Source organism: Electrona antarctica (assembly GCF_951216825.1).
Source record: "Electrona antarctica genome assembly, chromosome: 6".
NCBI classification, from domain to species: Eukaryota; Metazoa; Chordata; class Actinopteri; order Myctophiformes; family Myctophidae; genus Electrona; species Electrona antarctica.
The window spans coordinates 56,452,496-56,476,894 of NC_136811.1; the positions used below are offsets into that span (position 1 = coordinate 56,452,496).

Here is a 24,399-nt window from a genome sequence, read left to right on the forward strand (position 1 = left end):
AGCACTATGGTACTGTTAGCTCTGGTCCATAGTGTTAGAAGGAGTTCTCCTTAGCACTATGGTACTGTTAGCTCTGGTCCATAGTGTTAGGAGTTCTCCTTAGCACTATGGTACTGTTAGCTCTGGTCCATAGTGTTAGAAGGAGTTCTCCTTAGCACTATGGTACTGTTAGCTCTGGTCCATAGTGTTAGGAGTTCTCCTTAGCACTATGGTACTGTTAGCTCTGGTCCATAGTGTTAGAAGGAGTTCTCCTTAGCGCTATGGTACTGTTAGCTCTGGTCCATAGTGTTAGGAGTTCTCCTTAGCACTATGGTACTGTTAGCTCTGGTCCATAGCGTTAGGAGTTCTCCTTAGCACTATGGTACTGTTAGCTCTGGTCCATAGTGTTAGGAGTTCTCCTTAGCACTATGGTACTGTTAGCTCTGGTCCATAGTGTTAGAAGGAGTTCTCCTTAGCACTATGGTACTGTTAGCTCTGGTCCATAGTGTTAGGAGTTCTCCTTAGCACTATGGTACTGTTAGCTCTGGTCCATAGTGTTAGAAGGAGTTCTCCTTAGCACTATGGTACTGTTAGCTCTGGTCCATAGTGTTAGAAGGAGTTCTCCTTAGCACTATGGTACTGTTAGCTCTGGTCCATAGTGTTAGGAGTTCTCCTTAGCACTATGGTACTGTTAGCTCTGGTCCATAGTGTTAGGAGTTCTCCTTAGCACTATGGTACTGTTAGCTCTGGTCCATAGTGTTAGAAGGAGTTCTCCTTAGCACTATGGTACTGTTAGCTCTGGTCCATAGTGTTAGGAGTTCTCCTTAGCACTATGGTACTGTTAGCTCTGGTCCATAGTGTTAGAAGGAGTTCTCCTTAGCACTATGGTACTGTTAGCTCTGGTCCATAGTGTTAGGAGTTCTCCTTAGCACTATGGTACTGTTAGCTCTGGTCCATAGTGTTAGAAGGAGTTCTCCTTAGCACTATGGTACTGTTAGCTCTGGTCCATAGTGTTAGGAGTTCTCCTTAGCACTATGGTACTGTTAGCTCTGGTCCATAGTGTTAGGAGTTCTCCTTAGCACTATGGTACTGTTAGCTCTGGTCCATAGCGTTAGGAGTTCTCCTTAGCACTATGGTACTGTTAGCTCTGGTCCATAGTGTTAGGAGTTCTCCTTAGCGCTATGGTACTGTTAGCTCTGGTCCATAGTGTTAGAAGGAGTTCTCCTTAGCACTATGGTACTGTTAGCTCTGGTCCATAGTGTTAGAAGGAGTTCTCCTTAGCACTATGGTACTGTTAGCTCTGGTCCATAGTGTTAGAAGGAGTTCTCCTTAGCACTATGGTACTGTTAGCTCTGGTCCATAGCGTTAGGAGTTCTCCTTAGCACTATGGTACTGTTAGCTCTGGTCCATAGTGTTAGAAGGAGTTCTCCTTAGCACTATGGTACTGTTAGCTCTGGTCCATAGTGTTAGAAGGAGTTCTCCTTAGCACTATGGTACTGTTAGCTCTGGTCCATAGTGTTAGAAGGAGTTCTCCTTAGCACTATGGTACTGTTAGCTCTGGTCCATAGTGTTAGGAGTTCTCCTTAGCACTATGGTACTGTTAGCTCTGGTCCATAGTGTTAGGAGTTCTCCTTAGCACTATGGTACTGTTAGCTCTGGTCCATAGTGTTAGAAGGAGTTCTCCTTAGCACTATGGTACTGTTAGCTCTGGTCCATAGTGTTAGGAGTTCTCCTTAGCACTATGGTACTGTTAGCTCTGGTCCATAGTGTTAGGAGTTCTCCTTAGCACTATGGTACTGTTAGCTCTGGTCCATAGCGTTAGGAGTTCTCCTTAGCACTATGGTACTGTTAGCTCTGGTCCATAGTGTTAGGAGTTCTCCTTAGCGCTATGGTACTGTTAGCTCTGGTCCATAGTGTTAGAAGGAGTTCTCCTTAGCACTATGGTACTGTTAGCTCTGGTCCATAGTGTTAGAAGGAGTTCTCCTTAGCACTATGGTACTGTTAGCTCTGGTCCATAGTGTTAGAAGGAGTTCTCCTTAGCACTATGGTACTGTTAGCTCTGGTCCATAGCGTTAGGAGTTCTCCTTAGCACTATGGTACTGTTAGCTCTGGTCCATAGTGTTAGAAGGAGTTCTCCTTAGCACTATGGTACTGTTAGCTCTGGTCCATAGTGTTAGGAGTTCTCCTTAGCACTATGGTACTGTTAGCTCTGGTCCATAGTGTTAGGAGTTCTCCTTAGCACTATGGTACTGTTAGCTCTGGTCCATAGTGTTAGGAGTTCTCCTTAGCACTATGGTACTGTTAGCTCTGGTCCATAGTGTTAGAAGGAGTTCTCCTTAGCACTATGGTACTGTTAGCTCTGGTCCATAGCGTTAGGAGTTCTCCTTAGCACTATGGTACTGTTAGCTCTGGTCCATAGTGTTAGGAGTTCTCCTTAGCACTATGGTACTGTTAGCTCTGGTCCATAGTGTTAGGAGTTCTCCTTAGCACTATGGTACTGTTAGCTCTGGTCCATAGTGTTAGGAGTTCTCCTTAGCACTATGGTACTGTTAGCTCTGGTCCATAGCGTTAGAAGGAGTTCTGAATGTCTGTTCAGATAGAATCTATCGTACCGGGTTGAGGAGGTTCTGGGCTTATTCCTGCTGTGCAGTTTCTCCTGGCGCCTCCTCTCGGCTCTCCTGCGCTCCACACGGAGCTCTTCTTCTTCTTCTTCTGTGGTCACAGGAGGTGAAGCACACTGCAGCGGCCATGACGGCCGCGACCCGCGTTTACCGAGCCCCTCCTCCTCCTCCTCCTCAGAGGAAGAGGAGTTTTTGGGAGGCACACACTCGGTCCTCCGCCGGGACAGCTGTTGGCGTGGCGGCGTGGAGGAAGGGGCGCGGCCGGGGCAGGGCAGCACGTCACAGAGGAGGTGTGTGTGGGGGGCGGGGGGCACCTGGACCTAGGGGGGGTTGGGCAATAATATGTGGTGATAAATATCCTCCACATGTGCGACACCTTTCAGAGATATCGCGCATATCGTGATAGAGTGAATGCACATTCTGTGATTTGCAGTTCCGTCCCTTAATTTATACTTCTGTTGAACGACGGTTTCGTTCGCCAAAAACAATACGTATTTTGGTCTAAATGGTGGGTTGCTCGTTTCTTTTCAGTATTTGTTACCTTGTAGTTTTTGTTAACTGGTAGTTTTTGTTAACTGGTAGGTGGTTGGTCAGTTAAATAACTTGAAAACCATAAAAAACGCATGAAAAAAACACATTTGTGATATTATATTTTTCCATATCGCCCACGCCTACCTGGACCTGGGCGTCGCTCTGGACTCCACTCGGGGGGAGGGGCGTGGCAGCGGGGCGGGGCCAGTGAAACGTCACAGCGGTTTCCTGGGTTTCTGCTTGTGATGGAAGGTTGGATGAAGGACGGACCATTTCTGAGGAGCTGTACTGAGGTTGCTGCTGACCTGGGTTCTGAGACTGCTGCTGACCTGGGTTCTGAGACTGCTGTTGACCTGGGTTCTGAGACTGCTGCTGACCTGGGTACTGAAACTGCTGTTGACCTGGGTTCTGAGACTGCTGTTGACCTGGGTTCTGAGACTGCTGCTGACCTGGGTTCTGAGACTGCTGCTGACCTGGGTACTGAAACTGCTGTTGACCTGGGTTCTGAGACTGCTGCTGACCTGGGTTCTGATATCTTTGTTGACCTGGGTACTGAGGGGACTGAGACTGCTGTTGACCTGAGTACTGAGGGGACTGAGACTGCTGTTGACCTGGGTACTGAGGGGACTGAGACTGCTGTTGACCTGGGTACTGAGAGGACTGAGACTGCTGTTGACCTGGGTACTGAGAGGACTGAGACTGCTGTTGACCTGGGTACTGAGGGGACTGAGACTGCTGTTGACCTGGGTACTGAGGGGACTGAGACTGCTGTTGACCTGGGTACTGAGAGCTTTGTTGACCTGGGTTCTGAGGGGACTGAGACTGCTGTTGACCTGGGTACTGAGGGGACTGAGACTGCTGTTGACCTGGGTACTGAGGGGACTGAGACTGCTGTTGACCTGGGTACTGAGGGGACTGAGACTGCTGTTGACCTGGGTACTGAGGGGACTGAGACTGCTGTTGACCTGAGTACTGAGGGGACTGAGACTGCTGTTGACCTGGGTACTGAGAGCTTTGTTGACCTGGGTACTGAAGGGACTGAGACTGCTGTTGACCTGGGTACTGAGGGGACTGAGACTGCTGTTGACCTGGGTACTGAGGGGACTGAGACTGCTGTTGACCTGGGTTCTGAGGGGACTGAGACTGCTGTTGACCTGGGTTCTGAGGGGACTGAGACTGCTGTTGACCTGGGTACTGAGAGCTTTGTTGACCTGGGTTCTGAGGGGACTGAGACTGCTGTTGACCTGGGTACTGAGGGGACTGAGACTGCTGTTGACCTGGGTACTGAGAGCTTTGTTGACCTGGGTTCTGAGGGGACTGGGACTGCTGTTGACCTGGGTTCTGAGGGGACTGGGACGGCGCTGGGAGCCAGTGGCCTGGGTTCTGAGGGGACTGGGACGGCGCTGGGAGCCAGTGGCGGGCCAGCTCCATCTTCCTCCTCAAACGCCATTGGAAGAGGATGTCGTCTGCCGGGCGTGGCGCAGAGGAGGCGTGGCCAACATGGAAGATCGAGGCTGAGCTCGGCGCTCCTGTAAGATCCATAAACACATTGATCGGGTCTTATCTGTGAGAGTTGGTAACCAAATGGACCCTTGTATAGATCTTTAACTCTTGAGAGTGGAAAATGAAACCAAATAGGCCTATCTCACAGCCCCCTTTCCACGCCCACTTCCGGTAGATAGTGGTGTCATTTAACATTAGGCATTTACACTTTTTTTCTCTGGAGAATCTAAGTACATTTCCTAATGTTAAAATGTCAAAGACCGATAATAATATGAAGAAAACACAATGGTATAACAACTCAAATAAGTAGAATAAACCTTACCTTTACAAAACGGTAGTTTGTGGCTTGTGAAAATACCTCTTTTAACATGGAAGCCTATGGACCGCAAAAAGAATAACACCACTAGCCCCAAAAGGGGGCGTGGAAAGGGGGCGGGGAAATGCTGTGAGATAGGCCTATGGACCCCTACCGGTCCATTTGGTTTCATTGTTTCAAGTCTACACAATTAGAGAATGTAGAAGAATTGTTATTTTGATCAACATGTGCCTGTTATCTCTCCTAATGGTACCAACATCAATACAGCCTGTTATCTCTCCTAATGGTACCAACATCAATACAGCCTGTTATCTCTCCTAATGGTACCAACATCAATACAGCCTGTTATCTCTCCTAATGGTACCAACATCAATACAGCCTGTTATCTCTCCTAATGGTACCAACATCAATACAGCCTGTTATCTCTCCTAATGGTAACCAACATCAATACAGCCTGTTATCTCTCCTAATGGTACCAACATCAATACAGCCTGTTATCTCTCCTAATGGTACCAACATCAATACAGCCTGTTATCTCTCCTAATGGTACCAACATCAATACAGCCTGTTGTCTCTCCTAATGGTACCAACATCAATACAGCCTGTTATCTCTCCTAATGGTACCAACATCAATACAGCCTGTTATCTCTCCTAATGGTACCAACATCAATACAGCCTGTTGTCTCTCCTAATGGTACCAACATCAATACAGCCTGTTATCTCTCCTAATGGTACCAACATCAATACAGCCTGTTATCTCTCCTAATGGTACCAACATCAATACAGCCTGTTATCTCTCCTAATGGTACCAACATCAATACAGCCTGTTATCTCTCCTAATGGTACCAACATCAATACAGCCTGTTATCTCTCCTAATGGTACCAACATCAATACAGCCTGTTGTCTCTCCTAATGGTACCAACATCAATACAGCCTGTTATCTCTCCTAATGGTACCAACATCAATACAGCCTGTTATCTCTCCTAATGGTACCAACATCAATACAGCCTGTTGTCTCTCCTAATGGTACCAACATCAATACAGCCAGGAATTGTGGACAAAACCTTATCCAACGACAACAAAATATTCAAAGTTTTGGGTCTGAGAGGCTAAATGTCATCACATGGTGGTCCGTGGCTCAGTTGGGTCTGAGAGGCTAAATGTCATCAAATGGTGGTCCGTGGCTCAAATGGGTCTGAGAGGCTAAATGTCATCAAATGGTGGTCCGTGGCTCAAATGGGTCTGAGAGGCTAAATGTCATCAAATGGTGGTCCATGACTCAAATGGGTCTGAGAGGCTAAATGTCATCAAATGGTGGTCTGTGGCTCTAATGGGTCTGAGAGGCTAAATGTCATCAAATGGTGGTCCGTGGCTCAAATGGGTCTGAGAGGCTAAATGTCATCAAACGGTGGTCCGTGGCTCTAATGGGTCTGAGAGGCTAAATGTCATCAAATGGTGGTCCGTGGCTCAAATGGGTCTGAGAGGCTAAATGTCATCAAATGGTGGTCCGTGGCTCAAATGGGTCTGAGAGGCTAAATGTCATCAAATGGTGGTCCATGACTCAAATGGGTCTGAGAGGCTAAATGTCATCAAATGGTGGTCTGTGGCTCTAATGGGTCTGAGAGGCTAAATGTCATCAAACGGTGGTCCGTGGCTCTAATGGGTCTGAGAGGCTAAATGTCATCAAATGGTGGTCCATGACTCAAATGGGTCTGAGAGGCTAAATGTCATCAAATGGTGGTTCCGTGGCTCAAATGGGTCTGAGAGGCTAAATGTCATCAAATGGTGGTCCGTGACTCAAATGGGTCAGAGAGGCTAAATGTCATCAAATGGTGGTCCGTGGCTCAAATGGGTCCGAGAGGCTAAATGTCATCAAATGGTGGTCCGTGGCTCTAATGAATAAATAAATAATGGACCTTGATATGAAAAAAAGGTTTTAGAACCACTTATCTATTCCGTCACTGCAATGCAAAGGCAACAGCCCAGCTTTAATGATCTCAAATCCCTTTCTTTTAGATTGGTTTTAGTAATAGTAATTGTACAACATAAACATTACAGAGACTTTAGTTGTCACTGTGCAATACTATAACACATTTTGGGCGGGAACCCCTTTTGGTGTTAGCATTATGTTCTGCTTCAGCTATTGAAAAATAGCAGATCTACAAGCTCATAGCGCGCCACCGAGTGGCGCGCTATGAGCTTGTAGGTCTGCTATTTTTGAAAAATCGAAGAACCACTGACATAGAAACATAGCTTTTTCAGAAAACTGTCAGGATCTAGAAGACATTTTTAGAATCTGATCTCAGGTAAAAATGGGTTAAAACAGTTGTCATGTTGCACACATGCCTAAAATTGCTGATATTTGCGCCGCCCTGGTTGAAAACCATGTATTTCAAACTCCAGCTTGTCACTCTCCGCAGGCTGCATGAACAGCGCTCGGTTTCCTGCCCCCTCAATGTCGTAACTCGGTCTTACCTTAGAGTATATATGAATAGAGACGGCACCCGAGTTCTCCTCCCATCCACTTGCATTAAGTTGCTCTAAAGCGCATGAGGCGATTTCACTACTCCTTCCGGGTAGGAACAGAGTGCATTCTGGGATGGATTTGCCCCAAACACATGAACGCGCTGCATGCCGTTGACTATCATTGCACGCGTTCACGTGCGTTCACCTGAAACAGCGTTCATGTGTCATTGTGAACGTCCACAATGATCTATGGCTCTGGTTGAACCGCCCCTTGGAAAAACAATCTACGAAGGGACCAGCTATACTAATATCCACGCACTGACATTAGCATGGCTACGCAAGGCTAACTCTTACCAGCAGTGACTGGTTCTGCTGTGGGAACGAAGGTTCTTCTCGCTGGTTCCTCCACGCTGCCTGGAGAGGAGAACTCTGAGCATCCCAGACCCTCGGAGCTGACCATGGGGACGGACTCACTGCTGACCGAGCCCTCACTGCATGAGGAAGTACATGACAACATGTTAGCAACATGCTAACAACAGAGCAATCACTGCATGAGGAAGTACATGACAACATGTTAGCAACATGCTAACAACAGAGCCCTCACTGCATGAGAAAGTACATGACAACATGTTAGCAACATGCTAACAACAGAGCCCTCACTGCATGAGAAATTACATGACATGTTAGCAACATGCTAACAACAGAACCCTCACTCGTGTAACTCGTTTTAGGCTAACCCATTCAGGGCGGGAACCCCTTTTGGTGTTTTAAGCATTATGTTATACTTTAGCGGTTGAAAAATAGCAGATCTATAAGCTTGTACATCTGCTATTTTTGAGAAATCTTGAATATGTGGCGCAAATCTTTGGATATATATTCTTTCAGAGCGAACGTTTTGAACTAAAATCTTTGCTTCTGGGGGGGGGGGGGGGGGGGGGGGGGGGGGTCCCTGGAACTACATATTTTGAGATGGGAGTCCGCAGTCAAATACAGATAATTCTGGGGGTCCTTGACATGAAAAAGGTTGAGAACCACTGACATAGAAACATAGTTTTTCAGAATACTTTTAGGATTTAGAATTTGGGGTATTGGAATTCAGCTCTAGGGTATGGGCACTGGTGGTATGATGCGGAGGAGAGAACATGGCTCCATGTTTGTAGTTCTCTAGGGTATGGGCACTGGTGGTATGATGCGGAGGAGAGAACACGGCTCCATGTTTGTAGTTCTCTAGGGTATGGGCACTGGTGGTATGATGAGGAGGAGAGAACACGGCTCCATGTTTGTAGTTCTCTAGGGTATGGGCACTGGTGGTATGATGCGGAGGAGAGAAGACTGCTCCATGTTTGTAGTTCTCTAGGGTATGGGCACTGGTGGTATGATGCGGAGGAGAGAAGACTGCTCCATGTTTGTAGTTCTCTAGGGTATGGGCACTGGTGGTATGATGCGGAGGAGAGAACATGGCTCCATGTTTGTAGTTCTCTAGGGTATGGGCACTGGTGGTATGATGCGGAGGAGAGAACACGGCTCCATGTTTGTAGTTCTCTAGGGTATGGGCACTGGTGGTATGATGAGGAGGAGAGAACACGGCTCCATGTTTGTAGTTCTCTAGGGTATGGGCACTGGTGGTATGATGCGGAGGAGAGAAGACTGCTCCATGTTTGTAGTTCTCTAGGGTATGGGCACTGGTGGTATGATGCGGAGGAGAGAAGACTGCTCCATGTTTGTAGTTCTCTAGGGTATGGGCACTGGTGGTATGATGCGGAGGAGAGAACACGGTTCCATGTTTGTAGTTTTTCGTCGTATATAGCCTACCTCCTCAGCAGCAGCCTGCCGGCTCGTTCCTGGAGTTGCAGGATGTCGGGGTCAACGAGGTCACCGTGGGAGGTGTCAGACAGACCCTGACCGGTAACACAGATATATACGGTCACATTACTGGGTGATACACCCCAGACAGTCCACCCGGTAACACAGATATATACGGTCACATTACTGGGTGAAACACCCCAGACAGTCCACCCGGTAACACAAATATATACGGTCACATTACTGGGTGATACACCCCAGACAGTCCACCCGGTAACACAAATATATACGGTCACATTACTGGGTGATACACCCCAGACAGTCCACCCGGTAACACAGATATATACGGTCACATTACTGGGTGATACACCCCAGACAGTCCACCCGGTAACACAGATATATACGGTCACATTACTGGGTGATACACCCCAGACAGTCCACCCGGTAACACAGATATATACGGTCACATTACTGGGTGATACACCCCAGACAGTCCACCCGGTAACACAGATATATACGGTCACATTACTGGGTGATACACCCCAGACAGTCCACCCAGTAACACAGATATATACGGTCACATTACTGGGTGATACACCCCAGACAGTCCACCCGGTAACACAAATATATACGGTCACATTACTGGGTGATACACCCCAGACAGTCCACCCGGTAACACAAATATATACGGTCACAATACTGGGTGAAACACTTTAGCAGAAAATAATAGAATGCAAGTTCAGCCTATGAACTTGCATTCAACTTGCACCCCCCCCCCCCCCCCCCCCCCCCATTTTAGTGGATGTGACCGAAAATCTTAAAACGTGAATAACTCTTGATCTAAATCATTCCGTCCAGTTCTAATCAAAGATAATGTTTTAGACATAATCTAGCCGCGTTAGAATTAATCATACCTCCCGTTGTTGTCGATCGCCTCATGAGTGTTTTGGCTACATCTACAGTAGCTACTTCAGCTACATCCGTGATAGCGCCTGGTGCGTCGCTAAATGTGCTCCGCTGCTATAAATCGCTGGGCGCTATGATTTAATGGTCCTAAATACCCCCGGGCGTTCGTGGTGTTAACTATTATCATCCCTAGTAGGTACAGAGTATATGTTTCCACCTGAAAGTGGACTCACCAGAGCAGAGAAGTCCATGATGTCTCTACAGGGGGAGGGGGGGGAGGGGCTGCCACGATATCTGACTGGACTGCAGGTCTCCGAGTGCTGCTGCTCTGGTACCGCTGCTGGGGACAACAGAACCACAGGCTGCTTTGATCCAATACAAACCAGTACCAGTTCAGTACTCAAAGTGCTTTACAGAGCAATGGAGAAAGAAAGAAAAGAAAAGCAAGGCATAAAATATTAAAAATAATAGCAGTAGGCCCGGGCGGTTAGCTCAACCGTCTGGGCACCTAGGCTGCCAAGCCAGCCGGGCGGCGTGCCGCGGGTTCGACTCCCGAGCCCGACGGCCTTTGCCGCGTGTCACTCCCCATCGCTCTCCCCTTTCCTGTCTGTATACTGTTCCCTATCAATAAAGACATAAGAAGCCCCAAAAACAAATCTTAAAAAATAATAATAACAATAGCAGTAATGCAATACAATGAGGACATGAATAACAAAAAATGTAAAAGATCAATTAAAAGCAAGAGTGTAGAAGTGGGTCTTGAGCTGTGCTTTTAAAAATGTCTACAGAGGCTGCCTGTCGAAGGTACAGTGGGAGTTTGTTCCACGCTGTCGGCCCGTAGAAGCAAAAACCTGCTTCACTGTATTTTTTTGTTGCCATTTTTTTAGGCAAAGCGAGCAGACCAGCAGTGGAAGACCTTAGGGGGCTGTTTGGGATATTATTTAGGCAGGCAGTCATGTATGTAGGAAGGTGCGAGACCATTGAGAGCTTTATAAACAAGTAAAATAATTGTAAAATCAATCCTAAAAACAACCGGAAGCCAATGCAGTGAAGCTAAAACTGAAGTAATATGTTCTCTCATCTTAGTTTTAGTTAAAACTCTGGCTGCCGCAAGTTGTAATCTGTCAGTTGTTTTCTTAGGCAGTCCAGAAAAAAGTGCATTGCAGTAATCAAGCCGAGAAAAAACACATATGGGCTCAATTTTCGTCACCCTTATCCCTAAACTTCTTTGCCTTTTTTTCACTATTTTGCAAAACATTTTTGAATAGTTAAAATGGCCAGTCTACAAGCTCACAACGTGTCAATGTAGATTGGTTGGTTGAACTATTCAAAAATGTTCTTCAAAATAGTAAAAAAAAAAGGCAAAGAAGTTTAGGGATAAGGGGTTTAGCGGTGACGAAAATGGAGCCCCTAGTGTTTAGGAAACTGTGGGTGTACAGACCTGGTTTTGGGGTCTCGGTGGGTGTCCAGACCTTGTTTTGGGGTCTCAGTGGGTGTACAGACCTGGTCTTGGGGTCTCAGTGAGTGTACAGACCTTGTTTTGGGGTCTCGGTGGGTCTACAGACCTGGTCTTGGGGTCTCAGTGGGTGTACAGACCTGGTCTTGGGGTCTCAGTGGGTGTACAGACCTGGTCTTGGGGTCTCAGTGGGTGTACAGACCTGGTCTTGGGGTCTCGGTGGGTGTACAGACCTGGTCTTGGGGTCTCAGTGGGTGTACAGACCTGGTCTTGGGGTCTCAGTGGGTGTACAGACCTGGTCTTGGGGTCTCAGTGGGTGTACAGACCTGGTCTTGGGGTCTCAGTGGGTGTACAGACCTGGTCTTGGGGTCTCAGTGGGTGTACAGACCTGGTCTTGGGGTCTCAGTGGGTGTACAGACCTGGTCTTGGGGTCTCGGTGGGTGTACAGACCTGGTCTTGGGGTCTCAGTGGGTGTACAGACCTGGTCTTGGGCTCTCAGTGGGTGTACAGACCTGGTCTTGGGGTCTCAGTGGGTGTACAGACCTGGTCTTGTGGTCTCAGTGGGTGTACAGACCTGGTCTTGGGGTCTCAGTGGGTGTACAGACCTGGTCTTGGGGTCTCAGTGGGTGTACAGACCTGGTCTTGTGGTCTCAGTGGGTGTACAGACCTGGTCTTGGGGTCTCAGTGGGTGTACAGACCTGGTCTTGGGGTCTCAGTGGGTGTACAGACCTGGTCTTGTGGTCTCAGTGGGTGTACAGACCTGGTCTTGGGGTCTCAGTGGGTGTACAGACCTGGTCTTGGGGTCTCAGTGGGTGTACAGACCTGGTCTTGGGGTCTCAGTGGGTGTACAGACCTGGTCTTGGGGTCTCAGTGGGTGTACAGACCTGGTCTTGGGCTCTCAGTGGGTGTACAGACCTGGTCTTGGGGTCTCAGTGGGTGTACAGACCTGGTCTTGGGGTCTCAGTGGGTGTACAGACCTGGTCTTGGGCTCTCAGTGGGTGTACAGACCTGGTCTTGGGGTCTCGGTGGGTGTACAGACCTTGTTTTGGGGTCTCGGTGGGTGAGGGTCTGCAGGGTAAAGGTGAAGGGTCTCTCATCCACCAGAAGGACTGTCCTTCTTGTTCTTCTCTGCTCTGCTGGCGCTCTTCTCTGCTCCGAGGACGGCCGTGGCGGAAACGATCGACATACCTGTGATACAGTAATCATTTGATATCCCATTCTACAGTACATACCTGTGATACAGTAATCATTTGATATCCCATTCTACAGTACATACCTGTGATACAGTAATCATTTGATATCCCATTCTACAGTACATACCTGTGATTGATTGATTGATTGATTGATTGAGAGTAATACCATGGTTAGTACACCAATTACTAGTAGTTTTGGCACTGTGGGCAGGTGCCAAGTGCTGCTGGAAAGGAAAACCGGGCATCTCCATATATAGAAACACATGTTTCATGATAAATGCATTTTATATATGTGATGTATTCCCATGCTTTTGTTCCTGCCTAATCGCTCTGGATTAAGAGCGTCTGCTAAATGCCTAAATTGTAAATTGTAGCTTGTCAACATACTCTAAATGCTCCTGTATCCTGGTAGATGGCTGTGTTGACTCCAGTGTGATGTTTTCACTGACTGTGATGATTTGAGGTGCCATGTCATCTGTTTTCACTGACTGTGATGGTTTGAGGTGCCATGTCATCTGTTTTCACTGACTGTGATGATTTGAGGTGCCATGTCATCTGTTTTCACTGACTGTGATGATTTGAGGTGCCATGTCATCTGTTTTCACTGACTGTGATGGTTTGAGGTGCCATGTCATCTGTTTTCACTGACTGTGATGGTTTGAGGTGCCATGTCATCTGTTTTCACTGACTGTGATGGTTTGAGGTGCCATGTCATCTGTTTTCACTGACTGTGATGATTTGAGGTGACATGTCATCTGTTTTCACTGACTGTGATGGTTTGAGGTGCCATGTCATCTGCTGGTGAAAGTCCAGAGTCAACACAACACAGCCATCTATCAGGATATTTAGAGCACTTTTTGCATCAGTATGTTGACAAGCTTCATGGAGAGGCTGATTTTCCTTTCCAGCTTGATTTGGCACCTGCCCACAGAGCCTAAACTACTAGTAATTACTGACCACTGTATTACTGTGCTTAACTGACCAGCCACAATTTATGCGCAGTGAATTGAGAATATATGAAAGTTTCACTTTTTTAATTATATTACGGAAGAAAATGAACTTTTGCACAATATTCAAATGTTTTGAGAAGGAGCTTTATATATAAGAAATTAGACAATATGGAGACAACGAATAGGATAGGATTTGACTTTGGAGTTATCTTTTTGTTTCATGGTTCATTTGTTGCTTGTTTGGATTTCTTTTGGTCTTGTTTTGTTTAAATGTGTGTCTTAAATTAGTGCTAACATTGTGCAAAATGACTGGACCAAACATTATGGCATGCAAAAATCCCAAATTTCAAAGATATTCCAAATTAAAGGGCTTATATTTAAAACTATTTGAAACACTACGCGACTAGCCTGGGGTCCACCTATGCTTTCTATGGCATAGGCAGCTCCCGGCAGGATCCACCGGGAGAATCTAGACGCAGCTGCGCGACACGAGACTAATTCATTAGAGCGACAGAGAGAGAGAGGAGTGTGTGTGTGTGTGTGTGTGTGTGTGTGTGTGTGTGTGTGTGTGTGTGTGTGTGTGTGTGTGTGTGTGTGTGTGTGTGTACGTGTGTGCGTCAATTTAACAAAGGTGCAGACGATCAGAAATCAGCAGAGAGTGATCGACGTTTGCGCTACTCTATGCCGAATTGAAGTGGACTCGGACCTAGCCGCAATTTGCAACTCTAGATTTTTTTATAATGGGATGAATCTAGAGTTGCAATACCCTCCATTGACTCCCCACTCATCATTTTGCGTTTGCGATCTGCTTGTCTTAAACGACGTTAAACTCACCAACATTGCAGCTGTAGTCCAAGCTTGAATTATTCTCTTTCAATCTGCAAAGCTTGTATTTCATAAAAATCCCCCGTAGACATGTTATGAGCTACTTTCTGTCAAGAAATTCTGTGCAAGTGATTCTTTTTCTAAGTGCTGGAGTTTGGAAGCGCTCGTCGTATGTCACTGAACGTCCCTGCATGCATCTGTTTCGCATTTGCACATAATGCAGGAGGCAGCAGCGCGACCCCTTAATACAAACGAGCGCTTCCAAACTCCAACATTTCTTCTTCTTGACAGAAAGTAGCTCATAACATGTCTACGGGGGATTTTTATGAAATACAAGCTTTGCAGATTGAAAGAGAATAATTCAAGCTTGGACTACAGCTGCAATGTTGGTGAGTTTAACGTTGTTTAAGACAAGCAGATCGCAAACGCAAAATGATGAGTGGGGAGTCAATGGAGGGTATTGCAACTCTAGATTCATCCCATTATAAAAAAATCTAGAGTTGCAAATTGCGGCTAACTCGGACCCAGACTTTCTTTTTCTCTCCCTGGAAATAAAAACGTCTGGGTTTCCGAGGCTACTACGAGACTAAGAAGACTAAGTGCATAATAGCGTACTTTGCCAGCACGGAATCCTGTTGGTCTCCAGAGCCCGGGGGTTTCCCTGCGCCCGGTGTGGACGTCTCCATGAGAGCAGCAGTGTCATCTGGAGAGGAACTCTGCTCCGTCGACGGCCACGACTCAGAGAAGAACCATGGCAGCCTCTCCTCAGTGGCGACGGTGGAGGGGGCACATATCGGTCCGTCTGCTCCCCCAGCAGGGTGCCTCTCCTCTGGCCTCACAGCCTGCCGTTTCTGGGGGCTGTTTCTGGGACGCACGGGACTCAAACTCTACAGAGAGCGTGGGCATGACGGATGAAGCAGAGGGGTTATTATTCAGCGGCTCACGGGACTCAAACTCTACAGAGAGCGTGGGCATGACGGATGAAGCAGAGGGGTTATTATTCAGCGGCTCACGGGACTCAAACTCTACAGAGAGCGTGGGCATGACGGATGAAGCAGAGGGGGTTATTATTCAGTGGGGAAAACAAACAAAAGGAGTGCTCTTAAAGTTAAAACGTTGCTCTTGATTTCATGTTATTTTTCGAACACAGATTCAGCTCTAACAGAGGCATCTGTGCTGTTAAGTATTCAATCAATCAATCAATCAATCAATCAATCCCTAATCAGGAACAAACCGTGTGTCTCTTGTTCTTGGACAGGTTGTCGGTGGGTGATGGGTGGTAGTGGGACCGCCCCGCGGGCCGGGGGGGTGGGAAGGGGTTCCGCCTGCTAAACACCGCGGCACCACTGTAACACGCATGCGCGTGCGCACACACACACACACACACACACACACACACACACACACACACACACACACACACAGTGTAACAAATGGAACCAAATGGACCCTTAACAGGTTTGTAACTCTGAGAGTGTAAATGGAACCAAATGGACCCACATAGGCCCTTACAGATGATGTGTATATATACTATATAGTATTGTAACTCTGGATGGTGAGAGTTACACATCTGTAACTCAGTTGGACCTGGGGTACATTTGGTTCCTTTCAGAGTTAACTTAAATCAACAATGCTACAAAGAACATATTGTTAATTAATACCTAATTAATATACCGGTAGTTGTAATAACACAGTAGTAATGGTAACATATTATTGGTATTATATAGTACTCAAAGTTTGGTCTGTAAAGCTTACCTGGATTTCATATCAAAAGCAGAGAGTATCCAGAGTCATGTCACAGGGACTCAAAAATTAGCTGCTCTCTCTGGTCTGCTGCTTTCAAGATGATCAATGACAATTTATAAAATATGAATTGTCAATTATTCATAAGTATGTCCACGCACGTGGTCAGAGGACGTTATTGGTTATTACCATGGAAGCAAAACATCAACAACTTGACGAACTCTCACACACACAAATAAACACAACCGCTCAGTCACAAACGGTGGAACAGTGTTGCCAGATTCTGCGACAGAAACAAGCATTTAATTAACATCGGTATAATGGCCCTAAATATTTTCAGATGTTGATTATTATTATTACAATTATTACAATTATTATTATTATTATTATTATTATTATTATTATTATTATTATTATTATTATTATTATTATTATTAGTAGTAGTAGTAGTAGTAGGCCTAGTAGTAGTAGTAGTAGTACTGTTGTTCTTTGACTATATAGAAGTGTCTATTTGTACGTCTCTAAATGTTTTGATGAATTGAACAAGGTGGACCCTCTTGTAAACAAGTGTAATGCTTTATTGGGTCGTCCACTCACAGTTAACAGTCTTTGTATTGTTGTATTGTTTGTGCTTGAAATGTACTGTAATTCTGCAAACTGTCAATCAATCAAAAAGTAGTAGGCCTAGTCGTATTTTCTAACATTGTGGTACAGTGGTGCAATTATACAGTGATACAAAAGGATAACACAATGTTTCCGTTGTGGATCTGTGTATTCAATTCATATGAATTGAATATGTCAATCAATCAATCAATCAATCAATCAATCAATCAATCAATCAATCAATCAATCAAAAGGTTCGCAGACAAATACATACTTATTTGAAAAACTGAATGCCCAAAATAAGCAAAGTTAAACTTGATACTCTTTAGAAACAGGGGGGAAAAAACAAGCCCATAGTGGCTTATAATCAGCTTTAAATGAGCAGACTTGGCAACACTGACGTCGAACGTCGTTTTGATTTTGACTACCGTTGACACGATCAGCCAATAGGACGAGGAGCTGCGAATGATGGACACCAGTGGACACCAGGTTCAGCCAATGGCGCGCGTACAAGCCCGCCCCGGTTCCGGTTCCGGTTCCACCCCCCTCCCTCCAGACAAGGCTGTCTGGTTTCCTATTAGCTGTCATCTGCGCGTGGCCTATGCGCGTGACTGACACGAGTCTCGGCTGGGTGCTATTGGCTCCGTTTCCACCAATGGGGGTGCGAGGAGTCGCCAGCGCGCGGAAGTAGGAAAGTCGACGAAAAAGCCAAGGAAGGAAAAACAACAAGCAGCTAACTGTTAGCTTAGTCGCTAGCTTCACGTAAACACTGTGATAATTTATCATTTGTAATACAATAAACAAACTGAGCTGTAGTTTAATAAACTACCCCGTGTTCACTTATTATTATTATTATCCATAACTTACATCAACGTGAAGTGACGTCGCAGAGTGCTAACTGCCAGCTGCTAATAGCTAGCTTGCTAGCCTGTTAGCTTCAGGTCAGGTTGCTGGTGTTGTTTTGGTCATATATGTAGTAACTGGTTGGTTGTTTCAGTAAAACAGTCACTATGCACCATGTTAAGATCAAGACCGAGAAGCCAGGTGGGTGACACACACACACACACTATTTACCTCTGTGTGGGGGAGTCTGGGAGTGCCAATTTAGAAATACTACAAGTAAATGTCCGAAATACAAAAGTATTGGTATACAATGTACTTAATTAAAAGTAGTGGAATGTACACATTATGCAGAATGTCCCATTTTTTCAAATGTCTACATATTAATGAGTACTTTCCACGTCCCCCTTTTCCCCTCACTGTATATGTTTCTTTTCCCTTCTTACCTCCATTATGATGAATTCCTGTTCACTTCTTTGTCTATATAGAAGTGTCTATTTGTACGTCTCTAAATGTTTTGATGAATTGAACATGGTGGACCCTGTTGTAAACAAGTGTAATGCTTAATTGGGTCGTCCACTAACAGCCTTTGTATTGAGTTTGTGCTTGAAATGTACTGTAATTCTGCAAACTATTAATACAATTTTCAATCAATCAAAAAGGGTACGTTTAATAACCTTGTTTTTGTTACATATATGAATCATTGATGAATTAATGTTGGAATTGTACAGGCAGCTGTGTGCAGTGTAAAAACTCACACTTTGAACAGCCTTCTGTATTAATAATATAGGAATACCGTAGATATTATTTGATTAACTTATAGAGTACTCCATATCACCGTAAAGTTGTCGTACATTGATTTAATATAAATGGACATTTATTGTTTGAGAGAGAGTATGGACAGACAGATATCTGTTGTTCGTAATGACTAGTTGACTACAAAGTTAAAAACTGACTTTCCATAGTGTTTGTGTGCTGATTCTGAATAGCTGAATATGATAAATTATACTGAATAGGTCTATAAAAACACACACACGTCACCACATGCACAGAGATTAAAATAGGTAGCCGCAATTTGCAACTCTAGATATTTTTATAATGGGATGAATCTAGAGTTGCAATACCCTCCATTGACTCCCCAGTCCCACTCATCATTTTGCGTTTGCGATCTGCTTGTCTTACACAACGTTAAACTCACCAACATTGCAGCTGTAGTCCAAGCTTGAATTATTCTCTTTCAATCTGCCGAGCTTGTTTTTCATAAAAATCCCCCGTAGACATGTTATGAGCTACTTTCTGTCAAGAAGAAGAAATGTTGGAGTTTGGAAGCGCTCGTTTGTATTAAGGGGTCGCGCTGCTGCCTCCTGCATTATGTGCAAATGCGAAACAGATGCATGCAGGGACGTTCAGTGACTTACGACGAGCGCTTCCAAACTCCAGCACTTAGAAAAAGAATCACTTGCACAGAATTTCTTGACAGAAAGTAGCTCATAACATGTCTACGGGGGATTTTTATGAAAAACAAGCTCGGCAGATTGAAAGAGAATAATTCAAGCTTGGACTACAGCTGCAATGTTGGTGAGTTTAACGTCGTGTAAGACAAGCAGATCGCAAACTCAAAATGATGAGTGGGGAGTCAATGGAGGGTATTGCAACTCTAGATTCATCCCATTATAAAAAAATCTAGAGTTGCAAATTGTTGAGGGACGCAATAACACGACCTCTGCATCCACGGGATGCACTACTGTACTGTTTTTTTTATTCTAGTTTATTTTGCTAGCTTTAGTTATAATAATCATTTCTTCTTCTGTTTTCTACATGGATATAACCACATTATAAACATATACAATTAAATGGGAGTTAAATGCTGCAATTTGTAAAAATGGTAAAATATGACTCCTAACGTCGTTGAAGTGGGACTCATCAAATGTCCCTGGGACTCATTTCTAAAAGACCATCCCTGGGACTTGTCTAAAGGACCATCCCTGCATCCCGGAACTCATTACATTGAAAACCTATTTACATCACTACATGCATGGATAGTTCTGTCCACCCTCGTGATATCGTGATAGCGCGTCACTTCTCGAAGGCTCAACAGACAATAACAAAGCCCTGTCACCTCCGTTTCTTTGATTGACAAGCTAAACAGCCAATGAGCCTTTACCCCATTACCCCCTCCTTTCTTCACTGTGGACGGAGAAATAAGTTTGCTACCGACCGAACATGTTCGGTTACTTGATGGAAAAAAAGGATAATCTGAGAATCTTAATTTCCCTCAATGTCTAACATAAAAATCTGTCTTTGCTGATACACAGACAGAAGACAAAAGGCATAATTATATTCCTTATAATATTTATTTGCCCATTTGAGATACAGGGCCAGGCAATGGGATCTTTGTAGGCGGTATTCAATCAAATGTCGGGTGCGTTGGGAAATGCGCACCGGGAATGTGGTCAGTTTGTTGAGTGTGGTGGGCAGTGACGTCACAGAGTGCGTTCAGTGTGCCTTATTTACGAACGACCACAGCTGTGACGCATTCACACCGGACAACCCCAGCTTCAGGGTATAGGGTCGCTCAGTGGACGACCCCAGCTTCAGGGTATAGGGTCGCTCAGTGGACGACCCCAGCTTCAGTGTATAGGGTCGCTCAGTGCGGGCACTCGGCACACCCGGTGCGCAGCACACTGTATTTTTTAACGACAACGCACCGAGTGCACTGAATAAACGAACGACAAGAGAGCACACCAGTGCGTTCAGGGCCCATTTCCGAACGCACCCGTAATGTCCTGCCATGTGTGACAGCATTACATTCACAGAAAACTGCCGAATGATAGAACCGTAGAATTTCCGATTCATATTCACTATTACGTTTAATTGAAGAATTTCTTTAACGATCGATTCATGATGAACTATTAACATCCCTATTATTAGCATTATTATGATTGTTTTTTTTGTGCAGACTCAGAGGTGACTGGGGCTGTAAAATGTATTATTATTAATTTAATGATTATTATGATTGACAGACTCAGAGGTGGCTGGGGCTGTAAAATGTATTATTATTAATTTAATGATTATTATGATTGACAGACTCAGAGGTGGCTGGGGCTGTGAAATGTATTATTAATGAAATTATTATCTTTATTATGATTGACAGACTCAGAGGTGGCCGGGGCTCGGAGTCGACTGGACGCTGTGCTGCAGGTTCTGGTTGAGAAGAGTGAGACTGAGAGGTTTGTGGACTCTGCTTGGTTCCATTTGTACACTCAGAGTTACACACCTGTAAGGGTCCATTTGGAACCCCTTGAAGGAACCCTGGTCCTATAGTTTACTGATACGCTACACTCTGTCTCTGCATTCTATGATCCTTTAGTTTACTGATACGCTACACTCTATCTCTGCATTCTATGATCCTATAGTTTACTGAGACACTACACTGTCTCTCTGCATTCTATGATCCTATAGTTTACTGAGACGCTACACTGTCTCTCTGCATTCTATGATCCTATAGTTTACTGAGACACTACACTGTCTCTGCATTCTATTATCCTATAGTTTACTGAGACGCTACACTGTCTCTCTGCATTCTATGATCCTATAGTTTACTGAGACACTACACTGTCTCTCTGCATTCTATGATCCTATAGTTTACTGAGACGCTACACTGTCTCTGCATTCTATGATCCTATAGTTTACTGAGACACTACACTGTCTCTCTGCATTCTATGATCCTATAGTTTACTGAGACACTACACTGTCTCTCTGCATTCTATGATCCTATAGTTTACTGAGACGCTACACTGTCTCTCTGCATTCTATGATCCTATAGTTTACTGAGACACTACACTGTCTCTCTGCATTCTATGATCCTATAGTTTACTGAGACACTACACTGTCTCTCTGCATTCTATGATCCTATAGTTTACTGAGACACTACACTGTCTCTCTGCATTCTATGATCCTATAGTTTACTGAGACACTACACTGTCTCTCTGCATTCTATGATCCTATAGTTTACTGAGACGCTACACTGTCTCTGCATTCTATGATCCTATAGTTTACTGAGACACTACACTGTCTCTCTGCATGCTATGATCCTATGGTTTACTGAGACGCTACACTGTCTCTGCATTCTATGATCCTATAGTTTACTGAGACACTACACTGTCTCTCTGCATTCTACGATCCTATAGTTTACTGAGACACTACACTGTCTCTCTGCATTCTATGATCCTATAGTTTACTGAGACGCTACACTGTCTCTCTGCATTCTATGATCCTGTAGTTTACTGTCTCTCTGCATTCTATGATCCTATAGTTTACTGAGACGCTACACTGTCTCTGCATTCTATGATCCTATAGTTTACTGAGACACTACGCTGTTTCTCTTCATTCTATGATCCTATAGTTTACTGAGACACTACACTGTCTCTCTGCATTCTATGATCCTATAGTTTACTGAGACTACACTGTCTCTCTGCATTCTATGATCCTGTAGTTTACTGTCTCTGCATTCTATGATCCTATAGTTTACTGAGACGCTACACTGTCTCTCTGCATTCTATGATCCTATAGTTTACTGAGACGCTACACTGTCTCTCTGCATTCTATGATCCTATAGTTTACTGAGACACTACACTGTCTCTCTGCATTCTATGATCCTATAGTTTACTGAGACACTATGCTGCATTCTATGATCCTATAGTTTACTGAGACACTACGCTGTCTCTCTGCATTCTATGATCCTATAGTTTACTGAGACACTACACTGTCTCTCTGCATTCTATGATCCTATAGTTTACTGAGACACTACACTGTCTCTCTGCATTCTATGATCCTATAGTTTACTGAGGTGCTACGCTGTCTCTGCATTCTATGATCCTATAGTTTACTGAGACACTACGCTGTTTCTCTTCATTCTATGATCCTATAGTTTACTGAGACACTACGCTGTCTCTCTGCATTCTATGATCCTATAGTTTACTGAGACACTACACTGTGTCTCTGCATTCTATGATCCTATAGTTTACTGAGACACTACACTGTCTCTGCATTCTATGGTCCTATAGTTTACTTAGACGCTACACTGTTTCTCTTCATTCTAAGTATGTGTTTACCTTGATTACTGCCTCTTAGTCTGGATAAAGAGAGTGCCTGATAAATGCCTGAGTTCTAAATGGTGTAAATCTCTTTGTGCAGGGAGCCCAATGAAGAGGACTCTGGGAAGACGGCTGCAGACTCCTCAAACAAGTACGGACAGAGTAATGTTTACTATATGAATAACAGACTCCTCAAACAAGTACGGACAGAGTAATGTTTACTATATGAATAACAGACTCCTCAAACAAGTACGGACAGAGTAATGTTTACTATATGAATAACAGACTCCTCAAACAAGTACGGACAGAGTAATGTTTACTATATGAATAACAGACTCCTCAAACAAGTACGGACAGAGTAATGTTTACTATATGAATAACAGACTCCTCAAACAAGTACGGACAGAGTAATGTTTACTATATGAATAACAGACTCCTCAAACAAGTACGGACAGAGTAATGTTTACTATATGAATAACAGACTCCTCAAACAAGTACGCACAGAGTAATGTTTACTATATGAATAACAGACTCCTCAAACAAGTACGCACAGAGTAATGTTTACTATATGAATAACAGACTCCTCAAACAAGTACGGACAGAGTAATGTTTACTATATGAATAACAGTGGTGGAAAGTACGTTTACTTAAAGCAGGGGTTCTCAACCCGTGGGTCGCGACCCCTCGGGGGGGTCGCCAAATTATTTTAGGGGGTCCCCAAATTATTTTATTTTATTTTGTAGATCTGCTATTTTTCAATAGCTAAATTATAACAATGCTTAAAACACCAAAAGGGGTTCCCGCCCAAAATGGTTTAAGGTTATTGTAGCAGTCAATTTATATTGGGGGTCGGGAGGGGGCGGGGCGGGTTTCCCGAGACATTGCCAAAGCATTTCCGGGGGTCCCCGGCCAAAAACGTTGAGAACCCCTGACTTAAAGGACCACTTCACCACTTTTCAACCTATAGGTCCTCACTAATAATCATGATAAAATGGCACGATTCTTTTCTACTCAGTCTGTGTCTCATAGGAGGGCTGTGGGCAGTTTAGAAACCGTCTTCCAGTGACATCATCATTAGGCAGATTCTTTTTTTAAACAAGATTTTTTTACAAAAATATTTAGATTTTCATTATCGTGAGAACGATGGCTTCCATTTTCGCATTGCAACTTTTCAGGACTAGAAAGCCTGCAGTTTCTATTAGCTTGTATTCCCCATCAATGATGTCACTGGAAGACGGTTTCTGAACTGCCCACAGCCCTCCTATGAGACACAGACCGAGTAGAAAAAAATTGCGCCATTTGTTTCATGATTATTAGTGAGGACCTATTATATGAAGATAGGTTGAAAAGTGGTGAAGTGGTCCTTTAAGTACTGTACTTAAGTACAATTTTAAGGTATTTGTACTTTACTTGAGTATTTCCAATTTCCAATACTTTTACTTCTACTCCACTACATCTTGGAGCCAAAATTTGTACTTTTACTTCACTACAATTATTTGAAAACTTTAGTAGTATTTTGATTAAGCACTTCAACCCTATACATTTTGGCCATTTGAAAATAGCCGAT

General features: G+C 44.5%; 2 protein-coding genes across 5 annotated transcripts in view; one reads left to right on the forward strand and one right to left on the reverse strand.

Moving 5' to 3' along the window:
* Positions 1 to 16,547, reverse strand: part of proser3 (proline and serine rich 3) — a 32,358-nt gene extending 15,811 nt beyond the window's left edge. The window contains exons 1-10 of one of the 4 annotated variants that reach the window (XM_079504780.1): positions 16,306 to 16,547; positions 15,785 to 15,896; positions 15,166 to 15,437; positions 12,622 to 12,770; positions 10,360 to 10,466; positions 9,230 to 9,315; positions 7,772 to 7,908; positions 3,842 to 4,660; positions 3,276 to 3,775; positions 2,592 to 2,920 (exon numbers count right to left, since the gene is read on the reverse strand). In XM_079504780.1, the coding sequence (XP_079360906.1) occupies positions 2,592 to 2,920; positions 3,276 to 3,775; positions 3,842 to 4,660; positions 7,772 to 7,908; positions 9,230 to 9,315; positions 10,360 to 10,466; positions 12,622 to 12,770; positions 15,166 to 15,437; positions 15,785 to 15,896; positions 16,306 to 16,316 (2,522 nt within the window). In that variant the 5' untranslated portion in view covers positions 16,317 to 16,547. Of the gene's footprint in view, positions 1 to 2,591; positions 2,921 to 3,275; positions 4,661 to 7,771; positions 7,909 to 9,229; positions 9,316 to 10,359; positions 10,467 to 12,621; positions 12,771 to 15,165; positions 15,438 to 15,784; positions 15,897 to 16,305 lie in introns of those variants that run through there. The other 3 variants (XM_079504779.1, XM_079504778.1, XM_079504781.1) reach the window with 3 other exon arrangements.
* Positions 16,548 to 17,541: 994 nt separating this feature from the next.
* The window catches only part of lin37 (lin-37 DREAM MuvB core complex component), a 23,023-nt gene continuing 16,165 nt past the window's right edge, over positions 17,542 to 24,399 (forward strand). Inside the window, exons 1-3 of the mRNA XM_079503974.1 lie at positions 17,542 to 17,940; positions 20,891 to 20,966; positions 22,933 to 22,983. Of these exons, the coding sequence (XP_079360100.1) occupies positions 17,907 to 17,940; positions 20,891 to 20,966; positions 22,933 to 22,983 (161 nt within the window). The 5' untranslated portion in view covers positions 17,542 to 17,906. The remainder of the gene's footprint in view (positions 17,941 to 20,890; positions 20,967 to 22,932; positions 22,984 to 24,399) is intronic.